The sequence below is a fragment of the Lytechinus variegatus genome, chromosome 17 (assembly GCF_018143015.1).
Source record: "Lytechinus variegatus isolate NC3 chromosome 17, Lvar_3.0, whole genome shotgun sequence".
Classification (NCBI taxonomy): domain Eukaryota; kingdom Metazoa; phylum Echinodermata; class Echinoidea; order Temnopleuroida; family Toxopneustidae; genus Lytechinus; species Lytechinus variegatus.
In genome coordinates, this window is record NC_054756.1 from 16,227,669 (window position 1) to 16,249,889 (window position 22,221).

Below are 22,221 nucleotides of genomic sequence, written 5' to 3' on the forward strand. Positions count from 1 at the left end.
TGACAACAAAGCTTCCATGTGTTTCTCGGCCTTTTCCCACGCACAAAGCTAAGTACTGCAAATGCGACACAACGCAGGATCGAGGGGATAATTATGATAATGATCTTGAACCATCAAAACAAACGAATTCATCATTTCACTGCGCATCAGCTTGCTTTTGAATAACGAGCTAGCTCTACGTTTATTTATTGAATATACATTGAATTGCTGTGGATACGAATATTCATTTACTCAGGAGAATATTCCGTGAGTTTGTAATCTAAATTATTGAGAAAATATGCCTTTTCTCGGGAGTGATTGGAGGGCTCCTGGAAATGTATGGGTGAAAAATACTGGAGGCTGGGAACGCATTGTTGCGTTGAGAGAAAACCTGAATCGTCACATCAAAAAGCTCGCACACGACAGGTAAGAGGATTTCGGAAAACAATGCATTTTCACTTTCAGTTACAAGTATATGGTATGTTACCAGTTATACTCGATCAGGGATCATCGCATGGAAAATGTGCGGGAAAATGTGATGAACCATTGAAATTAGTATTCCTTATCAAAATTTCATCTTGTCATCAACTTTGTGCACACAGGAGGCCTGTCTGGTGAATTATAATGATGTTGATTAAGGCGATATTAATGAGGATAAACTTAAAATCAAGGGTGATGGATGATTGATAAACGGTGGTGATTCTCTGTTTCACCATGTTCACGGTTGGTATGTTGAAAAGCTCCAGTTGGAACATCATTCAACTTAATGATGATGGTGATGATGATGATGATGATGATATGATGATAAAATCAGCTATAATAATATCATTACATAATAGTAATAATTATAAAAGAAAAGAGAGGATCAGAGGAGGAGGAAGAAGAAGAATGATGATGATTGGCTCTAATAATGAAAATAATTACATTTAACCAAACTCTTCCTTAGTTCACATTTACGGAATAAACCCATTTTCCATTCTGTTCTCATTTGGGTTGCCAATTTAGGCAAACCTTGGACAATGACGATGATAATGATAATAATTATGTATAATAATTATAATCAAACTGCAATAATAGTCATTCCACATGTATAAACGTCTATAATTCCAAACTCTTTAAACGTATTCAAAGAGAATGCTCAAATCAAAGAGATTATCATTTAATATCCTGCATGATATTGGAAGCAGGTTTAGTTTTGGAAATACTTCATTAACACGTCAACATCATGCATGTTGAGAGGTGTGTTTAGATGTTTACGACCATGATGCCGTGTTTTCCAAAACTATCATGTAATATTTGTAACGTCTGTATATGAATTCTCGTGACATTAAAAGCAAACACGAAAATGATAAAAAGGGGCCACAGGGCGACCGAACAGGAAAAGATCAAAACTTTCATAAAATTGCTCCATACACGATCTGCACTCTACTTTGTTTGATCACTGCATCAATGTCTGAGATATGATGATGATGATGGGCCTAATGGTAGTGTAAATGTGGAGAGTTGACCATTGTAAAGAATTCTTTGGCTTGAATAGTTTGCATTCTATGTATGATTTGTTTTTCATTCACATGTATGAATTGATTTCCACGATAAAAACAAACAAAACGATCTTTATCCGTGCAGCTGTTTATAGGGCGTTCATGAAATTATAATCATCCAATTCCAGATAATGCATGTGTTGACTATCATATCCCCCATACGATTTTGTAAGCTGGGTCGTGGCAAAAATTCAATGCCATCGCAACACATCATCAGCCTTGCCAAGTAAACCACAATACTCTCATGTCACATGACATATCCATCGTTTGTCAGCGATTAATGGCATCAAATTGGTTTCACTTTTTGTGTGCAAGAGTTATTTTGAGGGGTTCAGAAAGGGGCACCGCCGTTGCAATTTAAGAAGGGGTCAGGGGGTGCAAGATCGATGGTCTAAAGGTGACGTTTATTTTTGTCTAATGTAGAGTTACAATCTGCTTTTGATTATGGTTCTACCCTTTCCTCTCTTTCAACTTCCGTTTGTCCTTTTTTCTTTCTTTTTGTCCATTCTTGAAAATTATTTCGATGGTCGAACCCAGCCCCACCCCCTTCTGCTATTAACGGGATGTTTACATTATAAAATTGAATTGTATCTCTCAAGGGGGGCAAGGGCCTGCTTTGCACCCCCCCCCCTGCATCCGCCAGTGTTTCTATTGTGCCCTTTGTTAGGATTTTTTAAGGGGTTCTTTTGTTTTACAAGATCGATGCTTTTGGGGGCGAGGGAGCGCTCATGAATGGGGGTGGGGGGGGGGCTTATTATAGATTCACGTCAGGGGACGTAGATTCGTCCTATAAAGGCCAGATAATTCATTCAAATTCATTCAATTCGGTTTATTATGAAAAGACATTGTAAAACAGTCCGAAGACTGACGCATACAAAAGTTAACAGAAAAAGGGAAAATACAATATTGGCCAATGTTGGCAAATATAGGATAATATAATATTGGTTTACGGGGGATTTACCAAAACTTGTATTTTGCGGTCTAAATAGACAATATTGCGACTTCACTTCTAGTATTGGCTACATCGAGGAACAAGAGAAACAACAGTGATCAGCTGATTGCAAATCATACATCTTGGCATCTGGAATGAACCCGAACTTCTGGCAAAAAGCCATTGTTGTGATGCAGACGCTTGATGGAATTGATACAAAACTGTTTGTCCATGACACTGCCAAGCCATTCTTCATTTCGGGCTTAACGAGTGGATACCATGCGCGACCCAAAAAAAAACGCGTAAAAAGGATGTCTTTTTCACGATAAGGTACGTTACGTACGTAACGTGATAAGGGTGTCAAAAACACAAAAATAGTGAAAAATTTCGCTAGGAAAGTTACGTGTTTAGGGTCAAATTTGCGGGGATGATAAAATAAAATTAAAATGTTTTATAAAGGATGTCCTTTTTGCCCCAACACTACGTGTTTAGAGTCCGATTTGCGCGAGGTGTAGAAGGTGGGGTAGTACTAAACCAAATGATGTGTATAAAGGTAAAACCGACGACCGAATATTTGTTTAGGGGTTCATTGCAGAAAATGCTTGCCAAGAGTATCATTTTGTTTCCAATACTTGTTAAGGGTAGGGTTTCACACGCCAATACTTGTTAAGGGGTGCATTTTCAGAATATGGAAATTACGTATTTAGGGTGCTTTTCGAGACCCCATGGTCGCACATGGTATCCACTCGTCAATGGAAGTGCCCCCCCCCCGAGTGCAAGTTTACATCCGAAATGACTTATAGAGATATGAATCGCTACAATGACCTATCCCATTAATATATAACTCTAAAAAGAGTTGGGTTATTTTGATGCCTAAGAAGACGGGGTTGATTCAGCCCCCCGGCCCCCCCCCCCCCCCCCCGCCATTATGATCTCGGCCGTCGATCGCGGGATTATGACGAAGATTGTAACGCGTATTACCCATTAACTATAATTTAATCAAATTCTGCGAAAGATCTCCTTGCTAATTAATTGTGCTGATTAATTTATGCGTGTATATAAGAAAAGATTGTTCGAATCAACTAATTAAGGTCGAAACTTTTCGTTCCTAGACTGTTTGTATGATTCTGACCAAATTTATTTTAAAAAAATCGATGTCACAATTTTGTTTGTAATGTAGGCCTTTTATTCTGACCATAATCAGGATGATATTAATGGAGTTTAACACATAAAAGTGAAAATTAATGAAACATAAACTATGTGAATTATGGCTGGAAAGACAATTTGCATTGGAATTGTACACGAATTCATGTTCATTTTTTGCAATTAAGGTTTAACATACCGTAGGAAATGTCGTGCAATTTTGGAACCGCGTAACTGCCGGCCTCAAAATGGGTCTCGAATCTGCGCGAGACTTGTTGAAATAAAAAGTCAGTGTGCGGCGCGATGGGAAAAAAATCGCGTTCCGGATTTATCGCGAAAAATGATAAAGATACAGATATATAAAACATTTTTCTCAGTCACGTTTCTATATATACCGGCGACGCTTTGAGACGCGCAAATATTATCTAAAATAAAAAAAAAAGATAAAGAAGGCTATTCGTATTTGTAAGTTCGATTGCTTTGTCCACTCGCATTATTTCTATTATAGTTCTGAATCTACCGTTTTCATGGGCAAGGGGATCAGACTTTGCGGTATGAAAATAATTTTATAATTCGAAAGGAATGTATGTAACCTCTCAGGGCGGCAGTTTGAGGGAGTTCGGTCACAAAGCTCTCTTGCAGCCGAGCAAGCGCATCAAGCAAGGAAATTCATGTGAGCACTCCTTTTGGCGGTTATTCGCCGTATTAAACTTTTTTTTGGTCTCCCAATTTGTTTATCATGAAGGCCGAAAGGTCTTTTTTTTGTACCATAATGTTTGTACCATACACTGGCGGACCCCTTTTGAGAGCGATAATACAAAATTGTAATTTAAATATACCATTTTTACGCAAGCGTTCCCGCCCCACTTTTTTTATAGTGAGGGCCTTTCATTTATTTATTTATTCACACATATTTAAACAGGTTCACAAGATCAGAGATAAAATTACTGTTTTGCATCTTGGTCCTGGTGTATAAAAAGACATGATAAAATAGTAATTACAAGATTTTTTGCTTGTAAAATATTCCGCGGACGAAATAACCTTCAATTTTACGTTAAAACCTTTTTTGCAAGTTTTTCATCAGGAACATGTGCCCCCCCCCCACCTGAAAATCCATGATCCGCCCCCGGTACCATCCATGTGTTGATCAGATAGGTAGGCTTAAATATGTCGTTTAGCTTTGAAAACGAAATAAATTGGATGTGAAAATAAAATCACAAAATACTTGCATCAAGGTAGGTAGAGACGAGTTTGCCCGGGATTTCCCTAGATTAAACTTTCAATGATTTAATTTCTTCACTTTTCTTCAATCTCCCTCTTAGGTCATGCTTCATTTTTTCCCCTTCGAAGAAGAACATGATAATGTCTTCAATTTTTCCTTTTTAATTGGTTATTACCTATTGTTGCTTTTTTCCCATTTTTTCGGAAATTGAAATAAAGACGCTTTATTATACTGTTACTTATTATAGTGCACACATGAAAGTGACACCAGAGCCTCATCTTACAAAGAGTTACCATTGATCTGATCAATCACAACTATGGACGGCCAGCAACGTCAACATCAACTCTGCATGCATGTTTGTTCAAACGTTCATTGTTCTCTTGAAGATTCAGTGTGATTTTTTTGTTTACTAAGGAGATAGCGCGAATTTCCTGTAGACAAAAAATTATGACACTGGTGGATTTCCATAGAGTTACGATTGATTGGATCAATCGTAACTCTTTGTAAGATGGGGCCCAGGGGCCCGTTTTACAAAGAGTTGCGATTGATGTGATCAATCAAAATTATGGAAAGCCAGGAAAGTCTACATATAAAATGCATGTTTGTTCCCCAAAAAAATCTAGATATGTGTGTATATCAATAAATTCATTGATTTCTTGAAAATTTGGTGTGTTCTCCTTTGTTTACAAAGGAAATTTTGCAAATTTCCTGTATAAAAGTTATGACACTTATGGATTTCCATAGAGTTACGATTAATTTGATCAATCGTAACTCTTTGTAAGATGGGGCCCAGGCCGTCATTGCCCCCTTGGTTTCACTCTCCACCTCAAAATCAACTTGCTCTTCATCTAAGGAGCGTTTCATCAACCGTTGATTTTCATCCGACCAAGTTGTCAGATCTGACATCTTTCCTTGATTCTGATTGGCCGAGAAGTGCCGTCACTATGGTAACGTCCGATAAAAGGGGACATTCACGAAATGCTTCCTCGATCTGATCATCTGACGTTTATAACCCCGCGTGCTTATAGCTGTAAATGCTGGCCTACATTTTATATGTCCATGAATGTATCCATCTTTATTCACTTGTCAGCTTGTATCAGTTATTCATTCTTAAATTGTTACTACTTTACAATTACATTCATTTTATCTAGGGTTACTATGTATATTCAGTTTCCACAGACGACATTTTTTTTTACCAAAATCGTATTTTGTGATAGGGTTGACGTAATACAATATAAAAAAAAATATTGGGTAAAAGTGCTCCATAAGGGTAATGTGTCCAACCAACAGTGGGCATTTCTTTTGGGCGTTTTATTTATCCAGTGCGATGAAAATTTTGCCCATTCTATAGTAATTTCTGCTTATTTTTTAACCTTACTGAACAATATGTTTCCCGCATGGGGTAAAATACTGCCCTAAATTGGTTGGACACCTATCCTTGTGGTAGTTAAAATTTTACACACTTTTGTTACCATTTTTACAGTGCATTCAGAAAATGATATTATATTTCACCATTTTCTTTCCTTACCCTTTCTTGTCGAAGAAAGACGAAAATATATTTTGGGGAGGGGGAATCGCCCCAAACTCCCCCCCCCCCATTCTGTACACCACTGCACAAGTTTAAGACAGCGTGAGCCCTGGCATTGTCATATTCTTTTTCCTATAACAAGGGCATCGAGATGACATCGAGATGACATCAGCGTGTATTTTTAGAAATTACGTATCCATCGTTGAATTGGATAGTCTTTCGACCAGACATTGTACGGTTCTAAATATGCTTCAACACAGACGTGACTTACAATATGAATTAGTGAAAAACACGTATAGGCCTGGCGCACCACCGCATTGCCACTCCGCCGCTTTCTTTGCTTCCCCAACCTATAAATGATTTTCAGCTGAATTTTTTTAAATGTACTTCATGTCAATTTGAAAACTTCCAGGTACTTTCATCCCTATTTTGTCTAAAAGTGTCGAAATTGAACCTAATTTAATGCCATGATTTTGTCTCATTCTACACATTTTGCTATTAAAACGAGGTATCAAAACCACCCCAATTAATATTTTCGCAATGTTTGATCATATATTTCCTTTCTAAGTCATAATAAACAAAGGCGATTCAGCACCAGGAAAAATGTGCCAAAATAACTAATTGGGGCTATTCGTATGTTTTACAATCGAACGATACGCCCGGACGCAACTTGGCTCGACGATACGATACGTTTCATGCATCGCGGGTCGAATTGAAAAGGTCTGAATAAGTAGACTATCGATGCTCTGTTTACACGGCATCCAAAAATCAATAGACGGTGGAGCTTCAGAAGTACAGAATTATATATGCCCTTATTTGGATGATGTCTGGAAGTGGTATTTACATATCAATGTAAATCATATAAAACCCTGGGCAAGGTGGGTAACAGGGACATAATGAACGGGCCATATAAGGAATTGCCGACATATCGGATGACTCTGGTTATATGTAAATCAAAATAAAATATTTTCAGTTGTGATCTAGACGTTAAGGCTTAAACCAGCATATCACTCGTCGCTTTAGTCGTGGATAGTATGCACAGATCGACTCCAGAGTGGAAACTGGTCAAAATTGTATAAAAAAATAATATTTCATATATATCGTTTAGTGGTATGCCTACGGGTTAACTGACTTTGCACGTACAACAGGTTGCTGGATTGCATGCACTGAGTTTTATTAATTGGGCCACATAATGTATCACTCTGGAGAGAGCCTCTCCATTTGATTACTTTAATTCTACAGCGTATTTATATAAAAACTTAGATTATTAAAATCAAGCTTTACAAAGATTTCATCGTGAAGTAGCTAAAAGACTGGATATTCGGTGCTCGGATTTTTATTTGAATGAATGCAAAATGATAGGAGGACGCAAGGTTATGTAAGTATATTCACTTCGAACGAAGAAAGCGCCTTTTCTTATAAAGCTATTTTTCATTGAACAATCACGACAGTGATCTGTGGAATCGGATTGGGGTGTGGGGCTATATAATAGCGCCCCCGTATCTCCCCGGCATCTCTCTCTCTCTCTCTCTCTTTACATCTTATTCTAACGCACTCTCACACCACGCCCACACACACAAACTCCCCCCCCCCCTTTCCTCTCTAATCCCCTTGCCACATCAGTTTGATAAATATAACAGGGGTGCATGTGAGTGGTCACAAATAAAAAGATCTGAAAAAAGCTGAAGAGTGTTGAAAAATTCTGAAATAGAAAGAGATCCCACTTTTTGTACAGAGGAAAGCCAAAATAAGCTGAAATTAAGCTGAAAATAAAAAAAAATCTGAACTCTCTCACCCCTGATATAATGATCGAAATAAATTATTGAAATCTGCTTTAAATAAGCAGACAAGGTGAGCCAATAACAGGTAGACAGTTTCTTTATTCTTAATATAAGTGTAAGAGTAGAAATAATCAATATATGTTTAAAATAAGAGATATTAGTTGAACTGTAAAATCAAAAGGGTTCACTAACCCAATACTACTTTGTTTATATCTACTTCATCACTACGTCACACTCACAAGGTTTCTTCCATGAAAATGACCATTCCGGACTCAAGAGGGCCGTCTGCACCATCCCGAGTTTTCAAATTAGCGCGCTATTTCTGATCCGGCAAATTATCCCGATCTGAAAAATCTCGAGATTGTTTGTAATGCAGACGCAATTATCGCGCTAGTTCGTAGGATTAATCTCGAGATTGCAATCCCAAGTCAACTCGGGTTTATTTGCAAAATAGCGCGCTATTTACGAATTATCGCGCTAATTCGTAGGTGCAGACGCACTCGGGTTTGGACTCGGGTTAATTTATTCATGACCTTCAGTCCATAATGCAATTCGCGTTCCATTTCCGCCTTGGTAAACATAAACAGCGATTATACCGAACGCATGCGAAAGTCAACTTTATCATAGCGTTCATCAATTCCCCAATCAGCAACGATGGTGTCAAGCCCCCCGTGAATGGATTTTGGGAGAGACCAGATGACTGATGGGGGAGGCGCTCATTATCGACGATGGTCATAGTCAATAACAATACTGACAGCATTGTCGTCTTATTCCTTCGCAAAATGTGAGCAAATAGCATTTCTTTCCTCCCCTATCTCTCTCTCCCCCTCTGTCGTTGCCTCGGAGTCCGCCATCATATTAAACGAAGAATACTTCACTCGCTTATAATTATAGCGCGGCTGAGCTGAGAGGATTGTTGCATAACAACGGTCGAATTCGGCGAAAGAGTACATGGACTTGATTGCATATCGCGGGAAGTTATTCAAAAGCGCGGGCCGTTGAAACTCCAAGATCGAAAGTGCGCATGCTCGGAATATGCTTGTTGCCTCGCTCGAGCAAGAATCGCTCTTCGTGCGATGGTGGAGACGGGGTTTCTTGAATCTCGAGATTAATCGCGAAGAGGGCTGATCGGGCTAAAATCTCGAGATTGAGCAAACTCGGGATGGTGCAGCACCGCCTAAGGTTTCTCATTCATACTTGGTTCTCTCTTTCTCTCTCCCAGTCTCTCTCTTCCACTCTCACTCACTGTGGTCTTTCTTATCACACCCATTTCCTCCTTACCCAGAAATAGTATGAGTCAACTGGTCCAAGAACAAAGAAACATTGTGATTGTCATACCAAGTCCAGGGTATAAATACAGTTGTACTAAATAGATATTTCAGATAGATTTTGGGGTTATTGAGCTACCGCTCCACCCCGCATAAAATCTCACAGTTTGTTCTCCTGGCCCATCCCATGGCCGTAAACAAAGGAGTCCTATAGCTTTCACATATACTGTTATTTATATTTCTTCATTGTATACTTCTCATCAATATTACATCCTTTCTACCTTCAAGGAAGGGTGAATAAATATATTATATTGGAACTGCATAATCATCGTCTTCTCATCTTTATTCGACTGTAACACAATATATATATACGCCATCGAACGCTACCATAACTACGAATATATATCAACCATCATTAAAACTTATAGTGTTACATAAGTTTCTTCAAAATCAATGTTCCATTACCATGAATGCGAGGCCCAACTTTGTTTTCATCATAACCTTTTTAAAAGAGTGTGTGGAGTGAGATGATGATGATCGATGATGATGATGGTGGTGATGATGATTAATGATGATGGTGATGATGACGATGATTATGATTGATGAAGATGATGATGATTGATGATGATAATGATGATGATGATGATTGATGATGGTGATGGTGATGATGGTGATGATTATTGTTGTTGTTTTTGTTGTTGTTATCATTATAATTATTATCATTATATTATTTATTTTTATTATTATTCGAGCAATATAAAAAGTACATAATGTTTATACATTACAAAAACATACAATCAGGCAAAGAAATGTGGGAAGGGCAAGTGAACTACATGTTTCACAATCTATTTAGAATGTCATATTTCAAAACTTCCTTTTCTCCTCCTACCCGCGGCCCCTTTGTTTTGTTCTACAGGCTTCTTGTAAAGAACTGGCAGCTGGCCTCGGAGGTGGATCACTCCGCCAAAGAATGGGATGCCAGCCAAGATGGTGATCTTACAGCTTCACCTTTCTGGAAGAGCACCAAGCGACCAACATGTGAGTTGATATATAAGTTCAGTTTGGTTTTGATTCCAATATGGCGTCCATCATCGGACTCTCCTTGTGACTTTGTTGTTTTGATGCAGGTTGAACTAGTAGATTTTGTAACTCAGAATGCACCAAGAATGTGGTGGGTATTAGGGCGGATCCAGGATTTACTGGGGGGCACTTTATTAAAAAGTTTTCACTGCCGTCTGTGTCAATAAATTTCGATATTAAGAAAACAAGAAAAATCGGGTCTATTTGGCAAATTCATCACCTCATCACCAACGTTACCACTACCGGTATCTCCCTCGATCATCATCTTTGCCGTGTGTTTGTAGATATATTCTTATAAGAAATAAATCACAAAAAGATTGTTGTGACTTCAACATGAAATATTTATTTCAAAAAGAAATATGTAAAAAAATCCATGAAGATAATAGTGAGAAGCAGTATACAAAACGTATGATGTATATGCTGTAAGTTTTTTTTTTTGTAAGGTCTAAATTGATTTGGATATGCCATATATTGATTTGCTTGTTACTGCCTGTGTAATGTGATTTTTGAATGATGAAACATGAATAGGCCTACAACAAATACCCTTAAATAGCTAGGGTTAGAAGTTAAAAAAAAATCCTCGCCATCATCTTCTTCATCATCATGTCCATTAACATCATCTTCATCACCATCATGTTCATCAACATCATCTTCATTATCAACATCATCTCTATTATCACCATCATCAACATAATTTATCACCATCCTCCTCATCATCACCATCATCACTGCTAACATCCCCATCGCATTATCTTTACCATCGTCACTCGACTCAATCTAACACACTATTCTAAAACATTGAATCATCTCTCACAAAGCAATCTGTGATTTCCACTTGTAATAAGCTCCTGAAATCCTTGCATCTGATTGGCTGAAAGCAAATTTGGGGTGAAACACACTGCATGCACATCGTGAAACGCTCCCCTCCATTGTCTAGTGTACCCATCATCAGAAAGGTCCCTCAAAAGGTCACAATGGAACCTTATTCCTTGATGACAATTGATGTTATCAGATGCTCTCTGCAAAATCTTGGAAAAATGCACAAATTGTCTCCATAGCCTGCATTCCAGGCATATCAAAAGTCACATGGGGGTTGCCTTTCCAACGGTAACGATTAACTCATGGAATGCCAGACTTCTGGCCCAATGCCCAGTCGACGATGGAACAAATAGAGATTGAAATGGCAATGGGTTAATGAAGTATGTTCATGGGGGATTTAAGTCTCATGCCCATCTTTGACATCTAACTGAAAGGACACGCATTGTATAATATTTACATATCACTGAAAAATAATGATGAGAGGGGGTGATTAAAACAGAGATAGAATGTAAATGTGGAATGATTAGATTGATAGCAAGAAAATAGATATGTCATCTCATAAATATGAAAGAAAAATGAAAATGCTTTCACTTCTAAAAACATCCCTTTTGTGAAACATTTTTAAAAAATCACTACAATTTGTCACATTTTGTCAAGTTGCATAAGCTCTCTTCACTTTGCAGTATATCAATTTCCAATATATTTTTTTCATTTTTCCACAGTCAGAAAGCTTTCTCAGTATGTCTTTCTACCCAAAGGAGCAGGCAGAGAGGTAAATAAAAAGATTTATAATCATTTTCTCTGCAAGAAGTTGGTCTACTTTTTGGATGATCTACACTTTAATACCAGATGGGCTAACCCTATTTGGTCTACTGTCAATTTGACAGATTGCTGTTTGATCTGTAGACACTACTTGGTATGATACTTACATGCCTTGATGGTTTTAATAGATCCATCAATTTTACAATTAAATATATTTTTGTAGGTCTATGTTAAAAGCTGTCCTACTTGACTTTGATATCATTCATAAGATTATTTATCTTTGGGGAAAAAGATCTTATGGAAAATGATCTTAAAATAAACTTATTTGATTTACCAATAGTTTGCTAATTATCTTTATTTTTTATTTTCTTGTAAATTCATTTCTACCTGTAAATTTTTGTTAAACTGGTGAAGAGCAAATCTTCAAATCAATGTAGGTTTCACAAATGAAAATGAAATCTTCAAATTAATATATTTACATGTATGTTGATATTTACTTTCCATTGGTAAAAAAAAACCACACTTGCAATATATCCCCCCCCAAAAAAAAAACAATAATAATAAAATAATAATCAAATTCAGTTATCTCTTTTATCTCTTCCAATTTTCAATCCATTTCTTCTTATTCAGAGATCTCAATACTTCACGATTGGTGAGATACTGTTAAAGCTTGACTTCTGTTCAGCCCTCCATCAACTCAGTAGATTCCAGTATGTTTGCAGGGTGAGTACTTCCACCAGTGTCCTACCTTCGCCACTCTCCACCCAGGTGTAGCAAATGGATAGCCGGCAGGCAGGTATTCCTTGAATGCTAAGGGTGACTGATCAGGGTAGCTACGCTAAAGTAGGGGTAATAAGTAATCTAGAATGAAGTGCTTTATATGAAAATTGTATTAAGGATAATAGAAATGTTGCATATCATTATTCTAATTATTTCTTGTGTGGTATCTATACAACATGATAACTATACATTAAACATAAAGTATATCTTGCCCCTGCTGCACATTAAAAGTTATCCCTAATTAAGTTATCTGCCACAGTAACAATGCTCAACAGCAAATCAAAATCAAGAATTTCATGGGAGTCGGCATTGGATGGCAAAGTGGTTTATTTCCAATTCAACTAATGCCAATTCGTCCAATTGCCAACTCTTCTACTATAATTTTTGTCTAGTGTCAGTTTATCCACTCACCACATGATCTATTTTCAATCAGCCAGTGAAAACCATTTTCAATTTTCTGAGAAAATGACAATTCGTTGATTTTTTACCATTCGGTATGTAGGAATGCTGCTCGCATATGACGTCACAAATCATATAATTGAAATTCTAATAACTTTTTAATTATTTGATGAATTTTTCTCAAACCTTCGGCAATATTTTTTATTATTTTTTCTGCGATTTATACAATAAACTTTTTGTCAAGGTGAACTTTCCCTTTAAATTTTGAAAAATGAATGAAAATGAAATGGATATTAGACCAACTGGTTATGAGACGAATTGGTGATAAGACGAAGTGATGATTAGACCAAATGGTTGGTGCATTAAATGGTTGTTAGACAAAATGTTGATGGACAGAATATGGCATTAGACTAAATGAAAGTAGACCATGTGGTGAGTGGATGAATTTGCAATTTACCCGCAAAGTTACCACAATGCCAACTTTTATGCAGTAGGCCTATTTTTTTATCTTTAGTGGACATGCTAAGAAGGAGTTTTATCAATATAAAACTTAAAAGGGGCTTTTGTCCATTCCATTATCTGATTATCTGAGGCACTGCATGTGTTTTTTTCTTCATCAATAGTTTTTAAAAAATCTTCCAACAGCAGAACATCAAAGCAATTGAAATGAAATATAATGTATTATCATTTTGTGTTATAATGTTTATAGTGTTTTTGATGTATCATCATTTTTCTCTTAAAGTTTCAAATGTCAGTTTGTGGACATAATAATTTAGTCACTACTCATTTCTAATAATGAATCAGCACTATCAAATCAATAGAAACAAAAAATATAATGCATCTCTCTATTTCTCTCTTTATTTTCAATTTTAATTTTCAATGTTTGTAATTACAGATTTGGACAGGATAAAGAATCAGTACTGTCCTTATAAAGTGGATTAACACTATCAGATCAATAGAAGCAAAGAATGTCATCAATTTTCTCTCTCTTTTAATTTTCTGTTCCTTCAGTTTGTGGAATTAGTCATCCAGAACCACTATTCATCCCTCAGCGGATCGGCTATGAAATCTCTCTTTGGCATTGTAGAAGAAGCCGTCAATGTTGGTGAGTACACGATAAATCCAATCAATTGTAACTCTATAGAAATCAGTCAGTGTCATAAATAATTTTTCATACAGGAAATCTGCAAAATGTCCTTTGTAAACAAAGGAGAACATACCAAATTGTCAAGAAATCAATGAATTTATCGATATTCATTCATATCTAGAATTTTTTTTGAACAAACATGCATTTTGTATGTTGATTTCGCTGGCTTCCATAGTTGCGATTGATCAGATCAATTGCAACTCTTTGTAAGATAGGGCAATTTGTGCCAGATGACAAATGTTGATGAAACCGATGCTATCTCCTGAGAGAGCATCAATTCAATTTCAGTTCAGTTCAAATTTCGATTAAAACTGTCCTTCATTCCTAACCAAAAATGCAGCCCTTTGAAAGTGTATTCTTGTTTAAAGGGATGGTCAAGACTGGAAATATTTATATCAATAAATAGAGAAAAATTCACAGAGCAAAATGCTGAAAATTTGATCAAAATTGGATAACAAATAACAAAGTTATTGAATTTTAAAGATTTGCATTATTCCGGTGAAACATTTCTATGCATGCCTATATGAATATTCATTACGTTGGGCTGATGACGTCATATCCCCACTTGTTCTTTTGTATTTCATTATATGAAATTAGGTTTATTCTATATTTTTTACCAAGAACTAAAACAATCGGATTGACATCTGATTAAGTTCATTAGTTATTTATTGCCACAACTTTTTTTCATTTTAATGGAGACACAACATTTACAAATGTATGAAAAAATGAAACATTTATGATTTCATGTAATAACATACGGTAATAAAAAGGAAAGTGGGGATGTGACATGATCAGCCCATATTCATGATGATGTGCATACGACTGTTTTCACAAAATATTGATAAACTTTCAAATGCAATAACTTCATTATTTGTCATCCGATTTTAATGAAATTTTCAGCATTTTGTTCTGTGAATTTACTCTATTTATTCAGATATAAATATTTTAACCCCGGACCATCCCTTTAATATACATGTACATCAGTAGCGGACCGTGACCCGGTGGAGACAAAGCATTGGGGGGACACTGCATTGTTGCTGTCCCCCCCCAATGCTTTGTCTCCTCGGGGTCACGGTCCGCCACTGATGTACATGCTCACTCCATGTGTATCCGGGTGACTGATTCTTAGGGAATCTGATAAAATATTTGTAATCATTAATTCATCATACAGCCATTGAGACCAAGTACAATGTCAACCAGGTCAGGTCTATCATCAAAACCCTCATCAAAGCTCTCCAGATCAACACAAAGAGTTACATCGGCGGCAAGGCTGGTTGGAACTGCCACTACCATATCGCCCATGTCTGGCTGAATCAGCTTAATAATGTCCAGTATGAAGAGGTAAGGAAATGGTTTTAAGATTAGGGGAGATGGTATAGAAGTAGCGATTGAGTTTGGAATGGGGGAGGGGTCTTGCATCTGGGTTCATCAGAGGCAAAGCTGTTCAGAAACTGATTACCACATTGGCAATATCTAGTTGAATCAGCTGAACGATATACAGTACACAGTACGAAGAGGTGAGAAAATGTTTCAAGATCAAAGTAAAGGCTGATTTAAAGGAGGGGAAGGGCGGGGTGTTACATCTGGGTAACATCGGTGGCAAGGCTGGTTGGAACTGCCACTACCATATCGCCCATGTCTGGCTGAATCAGCTTAACAATATACAGTTTGAAGAAGTGAGAAAGGGTTTCAAGATCAAAGTAGATTGAGGCTGCTCTTGGATGGGCAATGTCATCATGCAAGGAATAACCTGGTTGGGAGGGCTTTAACTGGGTTGTATTGGAGGCAAGACAAGTTGGAGCCACCCCTGGTCTCGCTATTGACAATATACAATAGAGCGTTGTGGACCAGTGGATTAGTCTTCTGACTTTGAAACAGAGGGTCGTGGGTTCGAATCCCAGCCATGGCGTATTTTCCTTCAGCAAGAAATTTATCCACGTTGTGCTGCACTCAACCCAGGTGAAGTGAATGGGTACCCAGCAGGATTAATTCCATGAATGCATGAGCGCTGAAAGGCAGCTCGAGCTAAGCCAGGGTAATAATAAAAATAACATCGCACCTTGGAATAGAATATTTCTAGATAGATGGCGCTAGACGTGAGAAAGATCTACATGTATGAGGAGGGTGAAAGTATGGGTGAAAGTATGATCATGTCACTCTTATCTGTGACTGAGCCAACCCTCAATTACAGCAAGCGTGCAAAGGTGAGGAAGGCTTTCATGGACAAAGTAGAATGGTGAAGTCAATGGCTTTCAATGGCAAGCTGACATCCAACCTTAAAAGAGATTGCATAAACTTGTGAAAAGCAGGGTTGAACAGTGATGCCATCAAGGATGGGAAAACTGAAGAAAAAAATTTGTATCTCCTTAGAAGGCATGATAGCTCAGTTGGTAAAGCAGGGGTTTTGGGTCCGGTGACCCAGATTTGATTCTCACTTGGTGCGCTAGTGCAGGTAAGGCATTTATTCTCATTACCTGGTGAGTGGTTCATGACTGTTGAACCTGTCTTATGCACCAAACATTCACCAATGAACATTTAATTGTGAACATCATTTACCACAAGGAAGGATCAACAGTTGTTCTTAAAGTCACTCTTAACTTTTAGACAAACAGCTTTATGAAACTCCCCCGCCCCCATATCCCTCAGAGAGGACCTTGAGCCTTAAGTCCTCTGGTTGCTTGCGAGCATTCAGGTGAAAAATAATTACCACCGTATCCACTTTCCTTCTCTCCTGCAGAGACAAGATGACGGCAAGCCAGTCCTGACCGATCTCCCCAACGAGTGCTTGAGGCAGATCTTCAGGACGATGCAAGACCATTGTGACATCACACACACAGGGGAAGCCAATAAGCTCCTGCACGGGTTTTCCAATGAATGGAACCTATGGAGAGACTTCTGCAGATTCCACTTTTCAGAGGCGCATGTGAGTAGAGTTATATTCACTTGGTGGTCTGTATCTCAGACTGTCTAATCATTACGTCAAACCCCTGTTTGGAGAAAGACCGCAGTTCAGATTGCAAACTGCGGTTCTAGACCCCAATTTTCATTTGAAAATCTCAATACCATTTCCAAGCCCCGATAAACCCTTCTTGGCCAGGTAATCCCTATATCAATTTCCCCTCCACAGGCCAGTAAATGAGCGTTGGGCCAAGGACAAAATGATAAACAACAGCCCTGCTATTACGTAAGACTTCTCTGCCTGTAGTAGGACCTTCGGAATGAAATTATTGTATTCAATATTTAATCACGTTTTCAAAGGCATATTGTATTCAGAAATCCAATGTTAGTCCGTTTTCAATTTCGAACGAAGAAAATCGACCTCGAAATAAGGGAAGTTAGTAAATAAAATGACAGCATGCTTTGCAGGGACCGCGCTCGGGCTGTTGTGTTATCTTCGGACGGAGGTAAAAAAACAGGTGTTTTGATACTTAAATATTATTGCTTGCTTGAGGCAGTGGGTTTGTTGTACTTGGAGAAGAGAATAGATTGGGGTATAGTGTTCTCAAATGGAGGTTTTCATCATGTACTGCATGGGATAAGCCCAACTAATCTATCAATATGTTCCAATTACCATTTGACCCATCTATTACATGTACTTGTTCTGTTACTCACTAGGTCCAACTTTCATTTAGTCTCATGTCAAGGTGGTCTTATTCCAACTTTGTTTACTTATTATTTTATAATTCGTGAACTTCTCAAGTGAAAACTTGGTTGATTCACTCATATATGCATATATAGACTACATGTATGTGGTGTTAAACAGAAAAAATGAGTAGAGCCTAACTGGAAACTAAGGTCACACAATTTCTTTGCAAGATTTTGTTCATCGCCTCTACCAGGAACATGTACCTACTTCAAATGTGAATCACATCACACGAACATGGTAGGATCAAATCAGATAGGCTAATCATGTAATCAGTTGCCACTGAGTTTATCGAGGACATTGAGAAAACTTGATTAGCATTTTGAAACACTAATCACAACACCGAAATGCCAAATGCACCCTCAGACAGTCAAGTCCAAGAACATTTTTCTACTTTAACAACATCTTTTCAATATTCTGCTTCTCAATTGTTGTGTCTTCAGTTGGCAGCAGCCGTCCCGAAGAACAAACCGGACTACGAGATCGACTGGAAGAAGATTTACAAGAAACTGAGGACGAGGCATGGCTTGAACGAAGTGTTCGCCGATCAGCTTCAGCTCTGCTGCCACTGCTATTGCCTATTTTGGGGGGTAAGATACAGAATTTATGATAAGTGATCATAATGATGAATTACTGGATACATTCTACCCGTTCAGCTCTGCTACCACTGCTGTTGACTCTTCTGGAGGACGAGACAACTTCTATAGCTGACCTTTGTAGGTTCGCATGGTGGATTTTATAACGTGGAGAAGGTTTACGGTTCACCATGTGTAATATGAAGAAAGGAAAGTAAATACAGGCAGAAAAATTGAAATGGAAAGACGAGAAAGGATGAAAAATGAAGTATTCTTTTTTGAAAGTGAGTGAAGTCCAGAAAAGGACTGTAAACCAGATGAGATGAGCTGAATATGCGGATTGTGTAGCGATGGTTTCTATGCATTGTAGTGAGTCTCTTCTCTATTCAGGACTTCACTCACTTTCAAGAAAAGAATACTTCTACATGTCATTTCCTCTTTTCATCCTATCTCGTCTTTCCATTTCAATTTTTCTGCCTGTATTTCCTTTCCCTTCTTCATATTACACATGGTGAACCGTAAGCCTTCTCCACGTTATAACTTCTATAGCATTCACCATAAAAACAGCGATACCGATGCAGCGTATGAAATACATGAGGGCGATGGGCAATTCGGCCCTCATGATGGCCCAAATCGCCCCTATAATTCCCCCAAAAGGCATACTCTAGAGTGACCATTCTTTCTAGAGTCGCCCCAAGATCTGTTCCAAACAATATTCAACCTTATTTAGAAAATCAATATTCTAACTGTGGCAGAAGAAGAATTTGCATTTACAGCACAACCACTTTTTAACCCCTAAAAAGTAGCCCTTCAAATTAAAGAAATAGCCTCCGAAATTCTGCAATTGCCCCTAAACAACAAATTCTTTCCTTCTCTGTACTGATGAACTACCGGGTACCAAACCACAAATCCACACTATAATAGTCAATAAAGAACTACCACTGGTGAGGGTGATGGGAGGGGGGGTGACATGGTGACCTCGGGGTGTTTCATAAAAAGTTAAAATGAACATATGCAACTTTCTAGACTTGACTCTGAATTCAGACTTAACATATTTTAGGCCATAGAATACACATTTGTGTGTACACAGCTAATACCGCATTTTAAAAATATTGTGATTTATTTTCAGGGCGGGTCTCATCCCTGCTCTATCGACATTCCCCTGGAGAGGGGGGAGAGGGCGCCAGAGCATCGGATGGCACGCAGCCGAGGGATCTCCCCCAGACAGCTCTCGGATATGTTTCCCCTGCCGAGGTAGAGCATAGGCGGTGGCTCGTCAACATGCACCTTGTCCATCATGCTTTAACCTGTTGGAGACTTAATGGTTTTGCTATAACTCGTCATTTCCATAGACTCCAACCCCGAAATATACAGGCTCATTCTCCTATGGGGTAATACAAGAAGAGAGAGATGCAACCATTTTAATCTTGCCAGTCCCTTGGATAGGATGTTAAATCAATAAAACTGAGAAGAGACTCACTACAACGCATGTTTCCATGCTAAGAACCAGCTGCAATTTTTGTGCTAGAGGAGGAAACTCTGCTGAAATGTTTTACCTGCACCTTCATAACCGGGAGGGGGTTGCACGAAGCAGGAAATGATTTTCACTGACAAAAATTATTCTCACTCAATCACAGACTATTTGTTTTATGAAATGGTCCCCAGGAGAGAACTGAGGGCTTTCATGAAAGTTGTCAGCAACAACAAGTTGTCATTTTCCGATGGCGCTGGCTACCACAGAAATGGTCAATTACACCAGTTTCTCTGGCAATAAAATATACAAAGAATATAAAATTAGATATGAAAACTTGTCAACAAATGTTTATGAAACACCACTGGAGTTTTCATGGGGTCAGACTTTGTACAAATGCACTGTAACTTTTGCAGCTAAACTTATTGGTAACGTGTTTCACAATTTGCTCATTACTAGAATAGATATCACATTTGACACTCGAAGAGCAGTAGCATTGAAAAACGAGACAAATTGAGGAATAATACATTCAAAGTTCACAAACAAAATAAAATGACCTTCAAATTCTTGAACACACCCTTTATTAGCAGTAGCAGGATTTATCCTTTTTACTATCCCTTAGCCACAAATAATGCTGATATACTTTAAATAATGAAGCAATAACTTAAAAAGGGACTTAAAAAAAGGGAAGATGAACTTGGCGCAAGCCTTGAACAAATGGAATACAATACTTATTGTTTTGTTGCTTTGATATAAGTAAGTCTTTACCAAGAAACAAAAAGGGGAAAAAAACTTAAGGTGACAGGTGGGTCTGTCAAGGTGGTTGTCCATAAAAATAACTTTTCAAACAGCTATTGCAAAATTGCATGGATTTGCTGAATCTGATAAATACAGGGCATGTACATGTATGCATGCCCCTTTGTTCTTCACAATCTCTTGCTGCATTTTTTTTTTCTTATTTAGAGCTTTTGTCTTGTAACATTTTACTTTGTCATAATACATTTGACCCTGTAAAACAAACATAATTATCTAGTGTAACATTTGTAAATAAGAGTTTTGTATATCTGCACATATTTAATACAAGAGATGTATATAGGTATCCATTTTAATGCTGAAAGGTGTGTGACACTGCATGTTATTATCGTTGTGGGTTTAGCAATAGGCAGTAGAATTTCATACAACTTTGTGAAAGAATGTTACATGTACATATCAGATGTATATCCATGAAAATGTGATGTTTGTTACAACTGAGAAAATGGATTGTTGAAATGATTTATCAATCATAATTCAAATTCATACTGATAAGCTTTGAAAATGTACATTTATCAACTATAAAAAGTTTAAATATCAATTTCATATCAAAATCATATTAAGTACTTATTTCTTCAGTGCGAAATTTCCAGCTTGGACAATCATTCATATAAGCTGAACAGTAGAGTAAATAGCAAAGCAAACATGACAGGAAGTCTCATGTGCCTATTTTTGTGTATAATAATATTTTACTTGTTATAACTAGGAAGTATCTGATCACTTCAATAATAGTTTCTTTCACTCTGCGACGAGTTGGGTCTCAGAAGTCATGTCTGAATGTCTGTGTATGTATACATAATACAGAGTCCAGTACACGATCTACTGTATAACTCTAAGAGGACAGGGCTACTCTGGAGGTATTGGGTAATGAGTGCCAAAATGCCCCCCCCCCAAGCTTCCTACGAATCTTGTTTAAATTATTTCCGAGAATAACAATCTTTCATGTAATATGAATTAATTTTGTAACTTTCACATGGAACAATACTGACCATCCAATTTCACTTTTTTCAGTTTTTAATCATTTGGATCATAAAGCTCAGGGGCCGATTGCACGAAAGGGTCTTTCCAAGGACCATCTTTCGTGTCGCCCATCTTTTATGATACGCTATAGGCGGGGCGTTTCTGAAATTTATGATAAAGAATAATATTCATTAGTTTGCTTTTAAATCAAAATTTATACAATTTCATGATATATCACATCATTTTATAAAAATGTTTGTTTAATTTAAAGGATGAATGAAATATGTTTGCAGATGATTTATTTAAAAATGCGTTTCACATGGCGCATCATAAAAGATGGGCGACACGAAAGACGGTCCTAGCAAAGACCCTTTTGTGCAAT

At 37.6% G+C, this 22,221-nt stretch overlaps 1 protein-coding gene across 2 annotated transcripts; it reads left to right on the plus strand.

Annotated features, from left to right (window-relative positions):
* Positions 1-62: 62 nt before the first annotated feature.
* Positions 63-21,989, plus strand: LOC121431033 (F-box only protein 32-like). 2 transcript variants are annotated; one of them, XM_041628495.1, is made up of 9 exons: positions 63-405; positions 10,310-10,431; positions 12,015-12,064; positions 12,685-12,777; positions 14,245-14,338; positions 15,552-15,721; positions 17,118-17,303; positions 18,467-18,613; positions 19,728-21,989. In XM_041628495.1, exons 1-9 carry the CDS (start codon positions 278-280, stop codon positions 19,854-19,856), a joined length of 1,119 nt encoding a protein of 372 aa, XP_041484429.1. In that variant the 5' UTR covers positions 63-277; the 3' UTR covers positions 19,857-21,989. The 2 variants fall into 2 exon arrangements, with proteins under 2 accessions (XP_041484429.1, XP_041484430.1); XM_041628496.1 differs by lacking the exon at positions 63-405 and adding an exon at positions 7,312-7,722.
* Positions 21,990-22,221: the final 232 nt, after the last annotated feature.